Source organism: Gobius niger (genome assembly GCF_951799975.1).
Source record: "Gobius niger genome assembly, chromosome: 2".
NCBI lineage: Eukaryota > Metazoa > Chordata > Actinopteri > Gobiiformes > Gobiidae > Gobius > Gobius niger.
This window is the reverse complement of record NC_136853.1, coordinates 32,309,594-32,329,684: the sequence shown is the minus strand read 5'-3', so window position 1 is coordinate 32,329,684 and position 20,091 is coordinate 32,309,594. Positions and strand designations below refer to the sequence as shown.

The 20,091-nt window shown below is 38.4% G+C and overlaps 3 protein-coding genes and 1 long non-coding RNA gene across 4 annotated transcripts; 1 reads left to right on the top strand and 3 right to left on the bottom strand.

Moving 5' to 3' along the window:
* Positions 1-1,645: 1,645 nt before the first annotated feature.
* Positions 1,646-5,187, bottom strand: ttll1 (tubulin tyrosine ligase-like family, member 1). Its single transcript, XM_079551959.1, has 10 exons — positions 4,882-5,187; positions 4,643-4,766; positions 4,357-4,565; positions 4,112-4,292; positions 3,908-4,045; positions 3,722-3,830; positions 3,452-3,595; positions 3,161-3,247; positions 2,449-2,612; positions 1,646-2,061 (listed from the first exon to the last, which is right to left on the bottom strand). The coding sequence occupies exons 2-10, from the start codon at positions 4,753-4,755 to the stop codon at positions 1,932-1,934; spliced, it is 1,275 nt and encodes a 424-aa protein (XP_079408085.1). The 5' UTR covers positions 4,756-4,766; positions 4,882-5,187; the 3' UTR covers positions 1,646-1,931.
* Positions 5,188-6,331: 1,144 nt separating this feature from the next.
* Positions 6,332-7,570, top strand: LOC306959509. Its single transcript, XR_013792624.1, has 4 exons — positions 6,332-6,415; positions 7,011-7,163; positions 7,250-7,355; positions 7,464-7,570. It is a non-coding gene; the product is annotated as an uncharacterized lncRNA (long non-coding RNA).
* Positions 7,571-7,651: 81 nt separating this feature from the next.
* Positions 7,652-11,270, bottom strand: mcat (malonyl CoA:ACP acyltransferase (mitochondrial)). The gene is made up of 5 exons (XM_079551393.1): positions 10,694-11,270; positions 10,529-10,616; positions 10,236-10,453; positions 10,029-10,166; positions 7,652-8,103 (listed from the first exon to the last, which is right to left on the bottom strand). The coding sequence occupies exons 1-5, from the start codon at positions 11,111-11,113 to the stop codon at positions 7,831-7,833; spliced, it is 1,137 nt and encodes a 378-aa protein (XP_079407519.1). The 5' UTR covers positions 11,114-11,270; the 3' UTR covers positions 7,652-7,830.
* A 1,142-nt stretch (positions 11,271-12,412) lies between these two features.
* On the bottom strand, positions 12,413-18,969 carry def6c (DEF6 guanine nucleotide exchange factor c). Its single transcript, XM_079551856.1, has 12 exons — positions 18,587-18,969; positions 17,993-18,133; positions 17,694-17,876; positions 16,987-17,217; positions 16,769-16,915; positions 16,590-16,698; positions 14,443-14,687; positions 14,240-14,347; positions 13,936-14,102; positions 12,887-13,085; positions 12,714-12,804; positions 12,413-12,624 (listed from the first exon to the last, which is right to left on the bottom strand). Exons 1-12 carry the CDS (start codon positions 18,680-18,682, stop codon positions 12,425-12,427), a joined length of 1,917 nt encoding a protein of 638 aa, XP_079407982.1. The 5' UTR covers positions 18,683-18,969; the 3' UTR covers positions 12,413-12,424.
* Between the last annotated feature and the right edge of the window lie 1,122 nt (positions 18,970-20,091).

The following is a 20,091-nucleotide window of genomic DNA, read 5'->3' as shown; positions in this document are numbered from 1 at the left end:
CCAATGCTGAATAGAAATCTTACTATGTTCTAGAGAGAAAATAATGTTTAAAGTAAGGTCTGTCTAAAAAGCAAAGCAGATATCATATTGTCGGAGTTTTAAAGGAATAGGCCACTGTTTTTGCAAACTGAGATGTGTTCTTCTCACTTTAGCTTAGACGACTTGATGCGTAAATGTCTGGTCTTCACGCTTGCTCTCTGTCACTCAAAAACACCGAACATGTTGTTAGCATTTGGCCTCGCCTCCTCTCCTTTATGGACCCAAAGGGGGGTGACTCTTCCATGTTTTCCCTATTTAAATACTGTTAGGTGAGCGGTTACACAAAACAAGTCTAGTGACACAACATTAAACATGGCGATTTTCTTAACGCATAAAAAGGGGTACTATAGACCCTTTAATTATTTGTAAACATTCCGGGCTTAGCTGGAGGCGGGAAGCTAGATTCCCATCTATTTCCATTGTGGCTGTTGTCATAGTAACGATAAACAAATGTCTAACTGTTGTTGGAAATAACAGATGAACCTTATTTTATCGGCTCAAATGCCATTCCTCTTGTTGTTTTTTTCCATATAGTTGATTATGTGGTGTGCACACCCTTTTTTAATTGTTAATCTGTATATTGTATTTTATGTGATTAATCGCATTACCATGTACAGCCCTCATTGATCACATGATGTATCACATGATCTAATCAGCTGTTAAATAGGTACCAGCCCTTGTTTACTCACAAAAAATGCTTTGCCTTTAACAAAGACACGCTAGTGTCGAAACGCGTTGACTGTCCAGATGATCGAATAAAGGACTTTTACATTTTTGTACACGGAAATGCCTTGAATATTTTTGTTTGACAGCCTTTAACATAACTTCACAGCAAGTCACTTCTCTCTGTTTTCACTATTGCTCCAGCCCCATGCTTGAAGAGCACCCGTCGACAACACTCTCAAACTACAAAGTGAAACAGATGCGCTCGCACGTCTATCTATCGTCTCTCTATCATCATTCCTCTTGCTCTTGCACCTTAAGTCACAACAGGACCACATTTTTTAGTTGTAATTTACACTTATAATCGCTAGTTTTAGTTTAATATTATTTCTCTTGATTACTTCCTGCCTCCAGCTCACTGATGACGTAAGCAGTGAAAGGGTCTATATTGTAGGCGTAATAACACCTTAGGAGCACTTCGACTTTACTGCACCGAAGTTGAAGTGCTCCTAAGGTGTTATTACGCTTTACAATATAGTACCCCTTTTTTATCTGCTTAGAAAATCTAAAAAAAGAGCTTGGTCGCTTCTAACTTCACCCCCGTTTGGGTTCATAGAGGAGAGGAGGAGAGGCTAAATGCTAACAACATGTTAGCGCACGCGTAAAGAGCAGACAGTTACGCAAAAACTTGCCTAAGCTGAGGTAAGAACATATCTCAGTATGCAAAAACGGTGGCCTATTCCTATAAAAATAATATATAATTTTTATCATGTTAAATAAATGATAATTCTGACATAAGAAAACAATGCCAAGGTAAATCTTAATGGAATAAAGTGCAATTTAAATACAATCAATGTTATCTCCTAATCTAAAAAACAAAACAAAAAAAAGGATATAAAAAAAAAAATCATGTAAATAATTTTTCCTTAATATCGTTATCTGTGTGTTTTCTGCTTGGTCTCTTGAGATCAGTAGTATTTATTTAGCACCTGTGAAGGCAACACACGGTGAGGAAAAAATGCAGGTAACATAGGATCATGCATAGGTGGGGGTTGGGCATAAAAATCCTGTTAAAAAAAATCTCTATTCTTTAAAATTGTCCGTGGGTCCCTTCATGCTTCACAATGTTGATTATTTTCTGATAATGTCAATCATAAACACAAGCAGTCGTCAATGTTTTGCACCCATCAGAGTCCCAAGGGTTTATAAGCAAAAGTCCGAAAAGAGTCTCACTTCCAGGTTGCAGCAGTGGGGCGAGCACCTGCACTCCCCCTGGTGCCCTTTGAACCAAGCGACTGACCTGAGCGGCTCCTGAGGTCACGTTCTGCATTTTCGGTCTGTGCCTGCTCCTCGTCATACCTTAAGAAAGGCACAGAGGAAGCAGATCTTTCAAATGCTGTTTTCAAAATGGCCATGCAATGAAAACAGTAGACAAAAGCCAACAGTTCAAGCACAATAGCAGCTCTGTGGTCCATAGACTAATATGAGCTGTCAGGCAAATGTGTTACTAAGCGGCTTCGATAGTTCAGTTGGTGGAGTGGAGGACTGTACAGCTGTTATCTTTAGGTCGCTCAAATCCAATATGAAAACTTTTCATGTGAACACTGGGTCAAGTTTTTCTCCCTAAATAAACATGTATGAAGGCTTCGATGACCATTGAAAATCAGTTAACATTTTTCATTCTCTCCTCAATCTACAGCACACAGTTGTTGGTTTGGTGATTGGTGATTGAGAAGTGCCACTCACAGAACTTGATAGTTGCCCAGAGCCTCTCGAGGGGGGCTGCGGTTCCAGCGGCAGTCAGGCATCTCCCCGTTAGGCGTCACTATGTTCAGAGTGTCATTGATGAGGTTGTACTTGAGAATACGATCGTTGGCTGTGCTAGAGGTCAGTGAGGGAGACGCATTCACCTATAATTAAAAAAGCTATCATAATATTCAAACAATCGATTATTTTTCCAAGTATCCCCAAAATGTCACAGCTATTTAAGCCCAACCCTGATATAATTTCTCGTTAAGAAGTTAATAAAGAGTTAAAGAACCTCAGTACACTTTCGAAACCAGAGAGGCATGCATGGATAAAGACACGCATAGAGATTAACCTTGAGGGCATTTAAAGTTGCCCAATACTCAAGATCAAGGAACACTAAGTCTCAGTCAAAGCATGTCAAGTATCTAGAGCAAAGGTGGGCAAACTTAGGCCTGGTATGGGGCCAAATGCGGCCCGGCTAACACTTCAATCCGGAGTGCAAAATATGATCAATCCTGATATGCATTGCCTAAAAAAGGTGGAAACCACTAATGTCAGACATCAAGAAAGATAACATAACTGCAGCAATTCTGTTGCCCTTTGGAATGTGTTTAGGAGATTACAGTTTATATGATAAGACAACTTTTTAATACAACAAAGTGTTTAGATGAGAAGACTTTATATCAATGGAAAGTCATTATTCACTCACCTCGATAAGCCAAGGCTTGAGTTTGTCATCAATGATGATGTCATAACCGTAACACTCAAAACAGTGTTTATCATTGTTCATCACAGGCTAAAGAGGAAAGAATGGGGGGAAATTAATTTGATCTTATATTTTGTTTGAATAACATAATTAACATTTCAACAAATAACTTAGAATCATCATTTAGAATCTCACTGGCAAAATAGACATTTTGTAAAAATCCAGTTAAATTATTTATTGGAAAAAAAATTATAAAATGTGCTTACTTTTATGAAATGCATTCATTTTACTTACAGCTACAGCTTTTAGAGACTGCACCACAATCCAGTGTATCTGGTCAAAAAGTCGATTTGTAACTTCTTTTCCTCTTGTGCTCTCTAGGTATAATCTGAGGTTGCTGACAGTCCACTTGCCTCCATGGACGTGGTTGTAGTCATCCTAAAAAAAAGGAACATTTTTGTAGTAAACGCATATTGGCAAATAAAAACAATTAATTGCCTGTGAATAGATCACACTTAATTTAACCAGATAACAATCTGCTACTGGTATACAAAACAAACGTACCCCATGTTTCTGAATAGCCACATTTGTTAGGTGAACAAACATGTTGTCAAGCTCACTGGTGCTGGGTGTGTACTTAACTGTGCAGAACCTACAAAAGCCCAGTTTATACCTAGAAAAAAAGGGTATGGAGTATTTAAAACTAGTCTATTACACAATAACTTCTAAGTACACACACCCACCACTTACATATAACATTTTAGTGGCCGATATGTTGTCACTAAAACATAAAGACGTAGATCAAACTTCTTTCCCCCAATCAGTAGGGGGTTGTCGATATACAATGAGATCACATAGGCTTCCTTGCCACTGGACGCTGCCACAAACCTGCAATAACCAGCACAATAATTAGGATTAATCATCAAGACTTTACAGAGTCTATTGTAAACTTACGAGGAGGTGCGGCTGTCTCTGGACCACTTTTTGATCTGGGAAAGTTTATTAATAAGGAAGATGCCTTTGCCTTGGGCCTTCCCACAGGGTTTCATGATCCACGTACTGGATAGATTTTTACGAAATTCCTCAACAAAAAGGTTGTAGTCAGCAGGAAGCATAAATGTCACTGGAACAAAATCTACAAAGTAAATAATCGTTAATAAACCAAGAAGACATGTTGATAATATTTAAATCAACATTACCTAAATAAATATATTTCCCATTGTCATCCTTTTCTGCCAATGGACTGCCTTCCTTTTCCAGATCTTTGCGGTAGCGTTTAATATTTTTGATCATTAGGTCCTTGCGTGTCAGCTCATAGTGATTGGGAAAGTGATTAACCATCTGGTCATCAGACAGACGGTAGCCAGTGTCCACACTGAACACATTTCTGATTGTCTGAATGCTCATCCTGCAAACAAGGGGGGTTATTTCAAGTTTCAGGGTTAAGGCTAGATAGAGGTTATTTGTAATACAGGAGACACATACCAATAGAAGTTCCAGTCTTCGTTTTCTGACACTTGAACCCAGTCTCTCTTCTCAAAGTTGTTGACAAGTACTGATTTCTCAATATCTGTCACCCACTTCACCTTACCAGCCATGGTGCCCCCCACTGCATTGAAGAACAAAACATTCTCACTGGCACTGTTGCAAATGTAATGTGGAAATCTGCAACCACACATATACAAATAGCAAATCTATTGTGAAAATTGCAACTATGAACATACCAACACATAAATGTGAGGAAACTGGCCAGTCATCAGCATCAGCTAGCTGGTTTGTCTCTGTTAGTTAGCAGGATCCCAGTCCTCCTTGGACAGCTGCAGAAGCTTCGCCAAGGGATGCAGTTTCAGGGCATTCATTTTCCTTGCAATAATGCTGACATTGAAACTAGTTATTCTTCCGGCAACATCTACACTATTGCTCCATCCTCTTGCCAAGTGAAGAGCTAGCCTTACTTACATTTATTGATCTAGGCGTCAGCTGCTGGAGACAGTGACGAAACCAAAGACGCTACTCTTCACAATAAAAGCTTTTGTTTTGTGTAGCATGCAGCGTAAATTAAAAATGATAGTGCAAATACAAACGCGTCCAAAACACAAGTACAAAATGTTATCGACAAAATGCGGGGTTGGTTTTACAAAACATAGCAACCGTTACCGTGGACACAGTTGGCAGTGGCACGTCACCCACTCATTACCTCATCCTTACAATACCGAGATCTATCGACAGGGGGCAGTGTTGCCCTATTACATATATCACATTTATGGCCACAGCTTGACAGGCATTCATTATTGAACACAAAAAGTAAACCTTATAAAATTCTGTATCTATACATTGTAGCTGATATGCACTGAGCACATAAATTAATGAAACAGAATGACGTGTAAACATCTCATAGATCAGACGCTCCAACTGTCTGCACCAAAAGTAAAGCAGGTAAAAGGCGTGGCCAAAAGGCTATCATTTCCCTCCCCCTTTTAATGAGAGCTGACACCTGAAGGCAACCAAGATTGAAGGACGCTGCTGTAAGTATTGAGGAAAAAGTCATTAAAATGTACTATTATAGCCTAACTTTATCCTTGCCTATTTTATTTTTTCATCTTTTACATCTTCATCATTACAGGGCGGCGTCCGCTCTGTTCCCAATCTAAGGTAGGCTATTATTTTTATTGCCATCTTCATATGAGAAAATATTAATTTAGTGTTTATTAATGTATTCATTTGACTTTGTTGTAACTATCTGACATCCCTAGTATGACTTTAGTTTCAGTATTTCAGTCTTGTTTATAGGCTTATAATACATGTAATCCTCCAAATGACCTTGATTGTTTCGGCTCCTTGTAATTTCATGGGTTGCAAAGGTAAAAAAAAAAAAGCAACACACAAAAACCCCACAAAAAACTCATAAAACGTATATTCCTAAAGTGGAAATGGAGAAAATAGAAAGGTCTGTTTGGCTCCCATTCACGCTGGAAATGAGTTGTTTTCGACATATGAAAATAGCGTATTTGCATTATTGCACGTGAGCGAAGGCAAAACAGAAACTGCGTTAACAGGTGCACTGGGGGAGGGGGGCTGAGTTGTACACGTCACATCTAGATGTGTGTACATATACATATACAGTTGAAAATAAGGGAGAAAAAGTTATGTGTTTTTTTCTCTCTCTGTTTTTTTAGAAAATAAAATGGTGGCTTTAACAAGGAAGCCAATCCTCCAGGCTGGCCCTGAAGAGGCAGGACCACATGTTACACACATCAGGTATAAGAAAATTAACCTGGTCTCAGTTCTACATTTGGGCTCATAAAATTTTGGACAGTAACCTGAACTTTGTTCATACATACAAAAGTTATTCCCACTGTATTTATAAGCATACAGTGTAGACTTTGCCTCAATTTGAGGCCTCTCAAAAAGTTGAACAATTGAACATTGGCCAAAAAAAAAAAAAAAAAAAGAACACAGAAAATCTACTAAGGATCAACTGAAAAGGACCCAGGAACAACATAGTATGAAAAATCAACCCTTTATAGAGGTTAATACAGTAAAATCTGTAATAACATTTTGACTGATTGTTTATTTCGAGTTCAATTATGTACATGGCTTCTCTTTCTTTCTTTCTTTCTTTCTTTCTTTATATAAATGCTCTTATTTGATGTATTTCATCTTTTCATTTCATGGGTGAAATGTTTCAGTGTGGCTTTAAAGCGGAGTCTGTACATAAAACATATATAATTTATATAACTTCAATAACCTTAACCTTTATACTCATCTTGAACTTAAAAATAAAATGTGTCTTATGTTCAAATATTGACATACCTTAACAGAAATATATATTATCATTAAAATGTATTTTTAGGCTCCGTGAGGGCGGTGTAAGGGCACTGGGGCAGCGGCTAGCTTCAATAGGGGACCATCTTCAGCAGGACTGGCCCAGTAAACACATGAACAGACCACCTGCTCTTCTCCATTTACTGAGACCCGCTCAGGCTCTCACGAGGGCAATTCTACGGTAACTCTCGCAAATAGCCCTATGCTTTTAAGGATGAGAGAAATAACTTTATAAGTCTATCATCTTCAAACTGTTTCCCATTGCAGTGATCTCAGCAGTCAAGTGTGGGAGCTCATGAGCTTGTCTGAAACAGTGAAGGCCTGGGTTATGAGCACAATGACTGAGCATAGAGGATTTCAGCCACAAAACTGGGTAACACTTTCATGGCACATTTCTGAGTGCTGAACAAGTTGATTATGGAAACCAAACATTCTAAACTTGCCTCTGCTGTTGGTTTGACTTACTTTACTTTGTTCATAGATACACTTCATCCCTGAGACACGCCCCGGCTGGACAACAGGGGCAGTTGCGACAGGAACTCTTGTTGCACTCTGCTGTATATTGTGGATTGAGTGGAAAGCCTGAATTAGCTTAAAGACGGTCTTTAAGCTGCTTTGTTTTTTATTTTTATACTTTGAAAAGTATTTAACTCAGAATTACATTTTTACAGACGTGTTTCAGTAAACTGGCTGGTCTAGTATTGCAAAGAAATAAACAGTTTTCTCTTGGCAGTTGCTGGCTTTCAGTCTTTTGTATGAAGATTTACAGGTTTCAGGAAATAATACAACTGCATTGTAGCATTGTAAATCAAATGAGGGAGCTGGACATTGCATTCAAAATATGAGTATTACAAATCTGAATCAGTAGCATCTACATGTGCATAAGATTGAAAAGCTTTTCTGTTGCATTTCTGAAGCGTAGCACCAAGTTGTTTCCCAGTACCAACTTCATACGTGTGAGGGAACATCTGCCCTTGTGTCCTTTCGTAGATCTCATGTAAACTCTGCTCCCATTTCACTGGTGACACGAGTTGCTTCACTAACTGCCTCTTGACATGGCTTTCATTCATGTAGCGTTTACCATCCACATTTGAGTACACTCTGATCTCAGGACGCTGCACCTTGAACAAATATTAAAGAAAAAACAGATAAGATTTGGGTTGCATTTATAATTCATTGTATTTGTTGCTATTTAGTGTTATTGATTCAGTTGCAGAGTTCTGTAGTCCAGCTGTGTTAGCTCCAACACCCGCTTGTTAAGTCTACATTGATGCGACTCGCATTGAAAGCTGCCGATTAGAAGGTAATTGCAGAGACCACAGAGGCAAACGTTTTCCCAGTTGCTCTGTCCCTGGGCTGTGATTGGTCATATTGGCTTGTTGCACGGTGTGGCTATGCTAGTTCCTCTGACCTGAAGCTGTGAGCGCCAGTACTTCCTGTCTGTATTCTTTTCCTGGAATAATAATCATATTTTCTAAAGATGATGTTGTGGGCAGTGAGTTCCTGGTCGATGATCATTTACTGTGTTCAAATCTTGATGTAACGAGTTCAGAGGAGACGCCTGTGATCATAAAGGATCGATAGTTTGCCTTAAAGCTAAAGGCTAACATGTTATTAAAAAAATAAAATAAAAGGCACTATTTCAAATTGTATAATGTATGAAATGAATGTTAGCCTTTAGCTCCAAGACAAACTCACTGATCCTTATAAACACAGACGTCGCTTCAGGAAGTGACCGTCTACCAGGAACTCACTGTCCAAAAACAGAAACTTTTGGAAACGCGATGATCCGAATGGGTCTAAGCTAATCTTAATGGAAATTAATACAAACAGGAAGTGCTAGCGCCCACCACTTCAGCTCAGAGGAACTAGCGTAGCCACATTGTGCAACCAGCCAATTGTAACACACATTGTGGCTGATAACTTGCTGTTAATGTTAGAGAATTGAGATAATGTAGCACTGCAGTATTTATTTATATCTATATGTTTGTGTTCGAAAATCTATGGCAAAAGTATTAGTACGTTATAAATAGCTGAGTCAACAGACAGCACTCACCTATCTAATCATCAAATTATAGTATTTTCAACATTCGCCGTCTGACTATATTCATTTTGTTACTTTTATATTTATAATATTTAATATGATTATATTTAATCAATGTCCACTGTTTCATGGAGCTTCCAACACCTGGACAAGGTAAGTTTAACCTCTTACCCGCCGCCTTATGCAAGCGCATTTTCTCCAGTTCAGTTTTACCCAAATCTAAAAGCTTCTCGACTGGAGCTCAGAGCCTCATTTGAAAGCTAAGACCTACAAAAGTGATCTAAACTTTGTTGTTGCGTTGCTGCCGCGTTTTGTCACATTTTAAAATCATTTTTATTGTGAATTTGTTGTGTTTTTGAGGTTTTTTTGTTCCCTTTATTGTTGCTTTTTTGTCACGTTGTCGTCACTTTTTCATCTATTTTTTGTTGCTTTTCTAGCATGTTTTTGACGCTCTTTTGTTGCTTTTTGTCATGTTTTCGTCACTTTTTCCTCTCTTTTTTTCTCTCTTTTTTGTTGTGTTTTTGCCATTTTTTCCTTGCATTTTTGTCACGTTTTCGAGTGTTTTTGTTGCTATTTTTGACACTTGTTTTCGAGAAGCTTTTGATTTGGGTAAAGCCAGACTGGAGAGAATGTGCTCAGTTCAGGTGGAAGTTAAAAGGTTAAAGGACACGAGTTTAGATGTTTTCAATCCCTTTCATTGTTATTTAGTCTTTTCCAATCAAGGAAAATTAGGTCATCATGAACTTCTTTCAATTTAGTTGTAGAGTAAAATTAGCCAGTCAAACTTTAAGACAATGAAATGAACCCTTTTTATTGTCACTGATGCTGATCCTATTCTTGCTACAGCAAAAACGAACAGTGTCTAGTTTCATATTAGATGACGGGCTACCTTCTTGCAGTATACAGTGGGTGTAATATTTCAATCCAATCAAGCATTTAGGGCTTTATAATAGAACAGAAAAGGTTCTTGTAACCGATGGTGGAAGAGCAGTGCTCGCTCACCTTCACCTGACGAAGCACTTCTCTGAGTGGCTCCAGGGCGCACTCCATCAGCTCCGTGTGAAAAGCCCCACTGACAGGAAGCATTTTGGTCCTCATAAAATGAAGCTGCCTTGAGTTCTTCTGGAGAAAATCTAAAGCCTAGAAAACAACCACTTTATCGACCAAGATGCACACAACACGGGTAGCCATTTTGATTTGAAAGCGTACCTCTTTATGTCCCGCAATAACCCTGGCATCGGGAAACAAGTAGTTGGCCACAGAGCACACGGGGTTGTCGATGCCCTGGCTCCTGCAGTGTTCTTTAGCCTGTAGACATGCATACTTGTACTGAGCCTGAGGTTTGCCAATGACGGACAGCATCCCACTAGGCACCAGCTCTGAAGCTCTCTGCATGGCCTCAGCACGCACCTTGACCACATACAGAGCTTAAAGAAGATCACACATTACACAGTTTTAGACAAATCTAAATATCTATCAGTAGTTATCTCATATTACATTACCTTCTTCAAATGTCATGGCCCCAGAGAATACTAATGCAGCAAATTCTCCAACACTGAAACCTGCAGCAGCGACACACGTCTCAATGGCCTATAGTGAATGGCAGATTACAGTAAAAGTTGAGTTAATTTTGTTTGTTTATTTAGACCGGGTCACGGAGGGGTTACCTGAGGGTTGGTGTGGTTCAGTTTCTCTACAGCTGCCAGTGAGTTGACAAACACAGCAGGCTGACAGTGCACTGTTTTCATGAGCTCCTCTTCGGGTCCTTCCAAACAGAGACTTAGCAAGTCGTACCCGAGGATCCTCTGAGCTGCAGCAAACATCTCTTTGACGTTAGGATACTTAGTGAGTCCTCGCCCCATGCCCACAAACTGGCTGCCCTGCCCCGGGAAGAGCAGGACAGAGCAGTCGCTAGGGATTTTGCGCGGTCTTATTTTCCCCTCTGGTGAAGGGTCTGCGTCTGCGGTGGGATCGTGCGCTTCATTGCCAGAGCCGGGCTGTTCGGACAGCGCTCTCACCGGTGAGAAGACGCAACCGAGCCTCCTTTGAGGGGGCGCAGTCAGACACCGACAAGCGGATCTAAACATGAGGCTAAAGTCCTTTGATCGACTGTGCCAAATTAGTCCCAGGCGATCAAACGAGTCTGAACTTTCTTTTGTTTTAGCAAAGGACAAATGCTTCTAAATCAACTCGGCATGATATGAGGTGGAGGCCGCCATGTTGTTAGATGTCAATATGATCGCTTTGTTGTGCTTCCGGGTGAGTTTTGTTTCCCTGTTAGTGCTACAGCGCCACCACTCTGGACAATGATGACATAAATTCAATATAATAATATATATAATAAACTGCAATAATAACAACAATATAATAATAATAATAATAATAATAATAATAATAATAATAATAATAATAATAATAATAATAATAACAACAATAAGAAGAAGAAAAAAAGAAGAAAAAAAAGAAAAAGAAAAAAGAAAAAGAAGAAAAAGGAAAAAAAGAAGAAGAAAAGAAAAAGAGGGACCTGGTTGGCCCCTGGTGAACAAACCAGCTCAAATACTGAGATGATGATAATATTAATATTAAATTAAATTAATATTAATATTTAATATTAATATTTTTTAATATTAATATTAAATATTAATATATTAATATTTAATATATTAATATTAAATATTAATATTTAATATTATAAATATTAATATTAATATTTATAATAATAATAATAATAATAATAATAATAATAATAATAATAATAATAATAATAATAATAATAATAATAATAACAGACTAGAATGAACTAGCTCTGAAAGAACTTGAATCAATATTAGTTAAAGTGATAATCTGTCTTACAAATGTAATAGACTGCGCATAATTGACCGACTGGGTCTGAAATTTGATGTAACGAAGGCAAAGTAATATTAAATAATAATATATATATTTTTAAAGTCCCTCACTTTGCTGCTTTCAGCAACTCCCTGAATCGCCATCACTTTGACCAATCGGGGAGAATGGGCACTTTTCAAAGTTTGTTCACGCTATTCTTATTTAGTAAAATAGCAGTGGCTTTCTGGTCCAATCACGAGGGGAGGAACTTGATCGTTTACTTTCGTTTGACTCTCACTTTGCAATCTTACAGGCTATCACTTTAATGTAAGTGAAATTCGGAAACTTCTGTCGTTTATATTTATTTAATGGTTATTAGGTCAATAGAGGGATACTGTGCTGTATATCAAGGTGCTTTGCTTGTTCCATAATAATAATAATAATAATAATAATAATAAAAAGAATAATAGTTATAATAATAATAATAATAAAAAGAATAATAATACATCTTGCATTCACGTAGAAACTTCAGTATTCAGTATTACTAGATGTATGTTTTTTATTTACATTTGTCATTTTTTGTCTTGTGATGTTTCATGGCTATCTGACAGTTCTGCAGCCCTCATCTTCTCTCCCAGGCTTTCAGTGTCCTCTGGAATTGAGTTCTCAAGAGCACCTTTGGTTTTTAATTTACATACAAATTCATTACTGGCCAAAGCACCTTCTTTTTTGGGACACATATATTTTGAGGACAGTCGATGTTCCAAGCGTTCTGAAAGACACAATACAAAAAAAAAGTTACTTTTGCGCCTGTAAAAGATGCTTGAGAAAGTACAGATATTACTGAATAAATAAAAACACCTCCTGGAGCGATAGGCGTCATCAGGCGATTAAGTTGGACATTCCAATGTCGGACATGTTGACTTGCATTCCTGAGCTTCTGTTGAACCTCCTGATTAAAGCACAACAAATGCAGCATGTGTAATGTATTGTAGTTGCAATATAAATATTTCACTCTTATAAACCCTTCTTGCCTCTAGGTGCTGATGGCTTCTTTGGCGACATTCACGTAGATCCTGTAGCTCTTTAGACGCCGAGTGAAGGTCCAAAGGAGTGTCCTGTTCCACCAAGTCATTTGTATTCTCCTGAATAGGGCTGAGACTTTTCAATGCCTTCTGCTGTGCTTGAAGGAGGATAAACTGCTTCATCTTCTCCTCCTCTTCCTGTAAAAGCCTAGGGAAGAACTTAAATTAATTGTAGTAAGAATACAAATTTAAAAATTACCACGATAAAAATGCAAAAGCAAAACGCAAAGAACAGAGGCCAAATTAACCCTAATAATTTATTTATTATGAGAAACATTGGACGCAGATTGATATTACAGTGTCAACAGTCACTTCCGGTTATTTGACGGGTGTCGAAAGTAAAAATCCCATTCATATTTCGCATTGACTTTCCAAAAAATGAAGAGTTTAAAAGATGACACAGGCTAATCAGTTATGTGCCAACTCATGGACATAAAACACACATTTTTTTTTGAAGATTTATCTAAAACTTTGAAAATGTAAAAGTTATAAAAGCATTTTTGCCGTATTTTCAAGTATTTAATGTTTTCTTTCTTGTAAAATATCCGTGCTATGGTTGGTAGTTAGCACATAGATGATAGTAAGTCACTACCTGAGTATAAATCAATCAAGTCAATTTTACATTTGCTTTTACAAACAATAGATTTATAGGAGGAGAAATGGATATATCAGTTCATGATCACTGCATTTCTTTTATGTACATGAATATTGTGGTTTTATTCCTTTTAATACTTTGGATTGAATTAAAAATTCAATCTGTTGAAAGCTGAATTTTCTTGACTTAAAAGCCTATGTTTATACATCTTCAAAGGCAGTGTCAGTGACTGTAGCGCACATGACATTTCCCAGTCACAGAGCAGTCTGCCAAATTCTGATTTGATCAATCAGATCAGTACAGGATTTTGTGGTAAAACATTGATTTTAAGTTAAGAAAATCCAGCTGTTGATGAAATAGATTTTGTGTTGAATGTATGCTTGCTCAGGAGGGGAGCCCTTACCCCTCAAGCTCCTGTCTGGCTCTCTCTTCCTCCAGTCGTGCCTGTATTTCCATGTTAAGTGCTGCCTCAAGTTGTCTCTGTGTCAGCTCCAACTCCACAATTCTTTTTTTCTGTTGCTCAGCTTCCTTTTCCTTCTCCTGCATCTCTGCCTGAAGGTTGTCTCTCAGCTAACACAAGAAACACAAATACATCACTGAAAAACATGTAACCTATCCACAACACATTTTCGATTTTATTTTACTAAACCAGTAAAAACTTACACTGTGTGTTTGGTCTTGAAATTAATGATCAGAACAAAACCTACCACCTCTGCTTCTTTCAACTGTCTCTCCAACTCCATCTGTACCTCCCTCTGTTTCTTCCTCTCGTTTTCCTCAGCCTCTCTTCGTCTGGTTTCCAATTCACGGGCTTGCTACCAGACAAAACAAAGGCCTTCATATGTAAACCTTTCTCAAAACTGAAATTATTTCCGTCTGAGTCATGTGTTCGAACTGAGTTCTTTCTTACCTTTATGATGCTTTCGATCTCCAGGTCCTGTCTGTCTTTTTCTTTCTCCTTCTCCGTCTTCTCACCCTCTTGCATATTATAGTCATCTGACTGGCTGCTCCTGCTGCTCCTGCTGCTGCAGCTGCTGCGGGTGCTGCGATTTCGCTCCCGTTGACTGTATTCCCGCTGAATTCGTCTCTTCAGCTTCAGTTCATAGTGAAGCGAGGCTTTCCTTTCGCTCTGGAGCCGTAGAGCAGTCTTAATGGCTGCACAAACATTTTTTTATATGTAGAATTATTTCTCGCTTCATTTTGATATTTTATTGTTTTTATGATGATAAGTCATGTCTTACATAAGCACTAATTTACAGTCGGAGGAAAAAGTGAGTAAAGCGTTTGGAATTTCTTACATTTCTGGCTAAATTCCACATAAAATATGGTCGGATCTTCATCAAAATCAAAAGAATGAGTAAACAGTGTCTGCTTAAACTAATACCACCCAAACATTTACATTTTATCATATTTTTTTTTGGCATAACATGTAAACATTCACAGGACAGCGTGGAATAAGTAATAAATGAATAAACCCTTAGATTCAATATCTGGTTGACCTTCCTTTGGCCTCACTAACTTCATCCAGATGTTTCCAATAGTTGCAGATTAGACATGCACAACAATCAGGATGAATCTTGGATCATTCCTCTTTACAAAACCGTTGCATTTCAGCAAGATTCCTGGGATGTCTAGTGTGAATAGCTTTCTTGAGGTCATGCCACAGCATCTTAATCAGGTTTAGGTCAGGACTTTGACTGGGCCATTCCAGAACGCATATTTTATTCTTCTGAAACCATCTGAAGTGGATTTGCTATTGTGCTTTGCCTCATTGTCTTGTTGCAGTTCCATCCTCCGTTAAGCTTCCGCTGTTGGACAGATGGCCTCAGGTATCTTGATAAACTTGTGAATTAATTTTTCCATTAATGATAAGTTGTCCAGGCCCTGAGGCAACAAAGCACTCCCACCTTAATGCTGCACCATACTTCACAGTGAGGATAGGGTGTTTATGTTGGTGTGCTGTTCCATTTTTCCTCGACCCATGACGTGGTGTGTTCCTCCCAAACTGTTCAACTTCAGGTTCATCAGTCCACAGAATAGTTTGCCGGTAGGGCTGTGGAGCATCCAAGTACTCTTTTGCAAAAACATTGTTGTGCTGCACACTGCAATGTTTTTTTATTAGACAGCAATGGCTTCCTCTGTGGCGTTCTCCCATGAAACCCATTCTTGTTCAATGTTTGTCGTATTGTGTCGACAGAGATGTTGGCATGTGCCAGTGATTTCTGTAAGTCTTTAGCTGACCCTCTAGGGTTCTTTTCTACCACATTGAGTATTTTGCACTGTGCCCTTGGAGTCATCTTTACAGGCCGGCCACTCCTTGGAAGTGAAGCAACAGTGAAGCCAAATGTCTCCATAGACACTTTTTCTAACTGTGGATTTACGAACATCAAACTTTCAGCTTTTTCAGCTTTAAACAAATCAATAATTCTTGAACGTAGGTCTCAGAGAGCTCTTTTGAGTGAGGCATGGTTCACATCAGACAATGCTTCTCTTCTTTTACAGTGGCAAGGGCAGCTGTAAGACACACCTCAGTGATTGGACTTCAGGTTGGCTCACACCTGACTCTAAATGTCTGCATAAACTTGTCTACTAAGTTGTGCATGACAGTGGAGACAGATGATACTTTGGCCGAAGTAACAACTTATTGAGTGACAGTGCAGGATTTTAGACCTATTCACAGCAGCTGTGGTGAATAGTTCTGGGCTCATTCTACAGATTAGCACATTGCTGGAGCATGTTGAGGGTGGAAAATACATAATTTTAACCGTTTTAAACTTCGTCTAGTTTTTAAACGGACACTGTTTACTCATTCTTGTGATTTCAATAAAGATCAGACCACATCTTGTGAGCAGTTTAGGCAGAAATGTAAGAAAATCCAAACGGTGAACTCACTTTTAACTCCCACTGTATGTGTATTGCATTATATAATGCAACATGACCTTTTATACATCCAGTATATCTACCATGTTTGATAAGAGCTGCATTTGTTATACAATTAGTTTCACCTACAAGCCTGTTATGTATGTTGGGTATATTTGTCTTTCCTTTTTATCTCACCTTGAGTCCATTCAACTTTCTGCTTCTGGTCAGATGCACTCATCTCATAGGTTTTATTATGGGTTTTAACACAAAATAAACAGCGCTTTCCTTCTTTGTCAGGAATGTTCTAGAAACACAAAAAGACAGAAGTCATGCTCTGAAACTGCCAGTATTGTGTATTTAGATATTTGACCAACCTCAACTACACAGCTTTTATCTAGCAATATCTCGCCTCTCTTATCTTTCAAGTCCTCGCTGACAAAATAAGCCATGGATAGAGGCTGTAGCACAAACCAACGCTCCGTCCAGTTCCTGCGCACATGGCCTTTCTTCCACATGTAACCCTACAAACAGAGGCGTACAGTGTGCACAGCGACAAACAAGAAAGTACATGGATCAACATTGAAGTTCTTACCCTCTTGAGGACATTGTGATACATCTCCAAAAACACGTCATGTAAAGCCAGTCTAAAAGCCTCAGTGCTCGTCACCCTGAGGAGCCGTCCTGCATTCATGTGCTCCAGAAAGGCCCATACCGACATGCCTTCTTCCACCAGAGTTATGTCCTGGGACAAAACGTCTTCCAAGAACTTCCCATCCCACTCCTGATTCATAGCTGTGGAGATCTTCTTCAATAGATATTCCAGCTGAATGAGACCAACAAATACATTACACAGAGTCTGGAGGCAAAGGCAAATTATTTTTGTTTTAGTTGGCAGGAAACAAAAAGCATCATGATGGAAGTGCAGGAAGGAAGAGCCTCATTAACTGATCTACTTGTGGTCTCAGTTTGAAGTGTTCGTTTTGGATAAAGCATAACTTATACTGGCATAATAAGGACTTGTTCCAATATTGTGTATTGTGACTTGACTTATTCCAAGGTATCGCTGACTTAACATATTCCTTCTTCTTACTATAAGCCAAACAACAATGTCCTGTTATACTCCTGTTAAAGTTATAGTGAAGATGTACAAAACACTAAGTATTCATTTCTGCAATGTTTAATAAATACTTTATCACTCTCATTTTTGGACTTTAGAAAAATAAATCACTGAAATTTCTGTAAGCATGAGTAATTCTGGACGCACGTAGCCTATGTTCACCTATGCTTTAAGTTATGTACCTCATCCGGAATAATGATCAGTGGGTAGCAATCCTCTGACAGTAGATTAAATAAACAGAAAAGCTTAAAGCAGTCTTTTTGAGACAGACGTGTGCCATCTAAAACACCCTTGAAGTTCTTTTTCATTGTCATCATCCAACAAAGGTCATCAAACTTTTCTTTGTCGAACGTTCCCTCTTTGACCTGAAAAATAAATAAAGAAATGTACTTGAGCCAAATTCCCCAAAGCGTATTCAATTACAAAATGTGATTTACATTCACTATTACCCCATTAACTAAAACTGGAAAAGGGACACTACCTTATCCAGAATATATTTGTTGAGATAAGGCATGTAGCCATGATTTGACACTGGCCCATCATCGTCGTCCTGGAAGTGCTGCTCAAGGGTCACGGGATCATGAGGTATGTTCAGGACTGTATAAAGGTTATGAGAAAGCACCTGGACGAGAAAGTACTGTACATCAAATCAAAAACATTATAATCCAGCCCACAGTTTAATTTATTAGCCTGTTTAGTGTGACATGCACACCCATGATTATAGGCGCAGAGACAGCTGTCCACAGTAACTGTGCATGTCAGGACATCTTTTGCTCTTTCCCTGAATTCTTCACCCAGAGACAGACATGCAGGGGCAGGATACAAACGGAAACGGTTTTAAGACACAGACAGTAGTCTTGCAAACATAGCCAATTAAAGTTTAATTTTTGTGTCTTCTTTTAGTAGTTTTTGTGTCAGCAGCAGACAGCTTACAGTGTAGGAAACAATCTGAACTTTGAGCTTTCTGTGAGGTTGATGCCTCTCGTTAAAATGATGTCAATCAACATCACATCACATAAAATATTCTGAAACCTTTTCCTTAATGTTCAAGCAAGTTCAAGGATTCACAACTTACCTTGAGTTGGGACTTGGAGACTTTTCCACACTTCTCAACGTCAAGCGACGTGAACGCGTACCAGACAGATTTGAGAAGCTCCGATTTTAGATCCATTTTAGAGACAGACGCGCGCGTGAAAACAACATATCTGAGCGCAACTGCGACGCAGCTACGAGAGACAGCGGTCAGAATTGCTAAATAGGCTCAAAGTGGGGCAGAGCATATCTGCACCGCCGCTATGCAAACTGCAAACACCCACTAAGAGTACAGATCATACAGATGACAGACTTAACAGGGCGGGGAATTGAGTTCCACCGCACCTTTCCTTAGTGCTGAAAATGCGCTGTAAAATGTGTCGCTTTTGGAGAGCACCAACAGTGTCACAGTCAGAGATCAGCTCATGAAGTCAGACTATTCAGGCTGCAGGCAAAAGACACGCTCAAAGACGTCAATATTTGATCCGACAAATATTTAAAGCCACGCTGTGTAACATTCCAGGCCTATGTCACAAGAGCAACTCAACTGTTGTCAATCATAAAGGTGTCAGATTATTAAACATGCTTCAAATGTCCAGTTATCTAATGTTTCTATGCCCTTCTTAATAAAACATTTGGAAGAAAACCACATTTTAACATGTTTGTCAGGAGTATCATTTTAGTCAATGTAATATTTTTCCTGACTAAAATTAGGCCTCCTCTAAAACTAAATTAAAAGTAGTATGTGATGATGATGAGTGCTGAAATGTACAGACATGTTTGTCAACAGCAAAAAGTTAATTGTATAGTTCAAGACAATTAGCTGCAACTAAAACTAGACTTCAGCTGAAGAGAATTGACTGGAATATAATGTAATTTGAGCCCATTCACAGTATGTGATTATTTTTTTACCCATAAAAACACACAAAATAAGAATTAAAATGTGCTATTAAAGCTGGCCTTCAATGGTAATTAATTTGTAATTAAAACATGGCTTTCATGACAAGCCAGTTTTTTTTTCTTTAAAATTAAGGTGTAAAAGGGTCAAAAGAAAATCTATTATTTTTTTATTTGAGTATTTGAGTATTTTTTAAAGCCTAAATTAAACAGGGTTGTGTTGTTCTTATGCTCCTCATGTTTAAAGCCCTATGCTGCAATTTAGATTAAACAAGGGCACAGACAGACCCACATTGCCTGTAATGTAGGCTAATCAATAGAATAATCAGGCCATGAAAATGTTAACATGTGGTCGAAGCAATAGTGGTCATATGTCATTCTAATAAACGGCGAGTCATAGTCATTACATAATAGTTTACATCAAAGATGAATGAACATTGACGCTACTTTTGTAGTCGGCAAATAGGCCACATTACAAACAATTTATCAATACTGATAAAAAATAATGGAGGCAGCAGTTGCAGTTTGGCAGTGATTTGTTTCTGAAGGGCAAATATCATTTCAGAAGTCTCAGGTGGCGATAATGAGATGTCATTCAGTTGGCCATAATTCACAATTTACTCCCTATTTACTAGGCTATTATCAAAGATT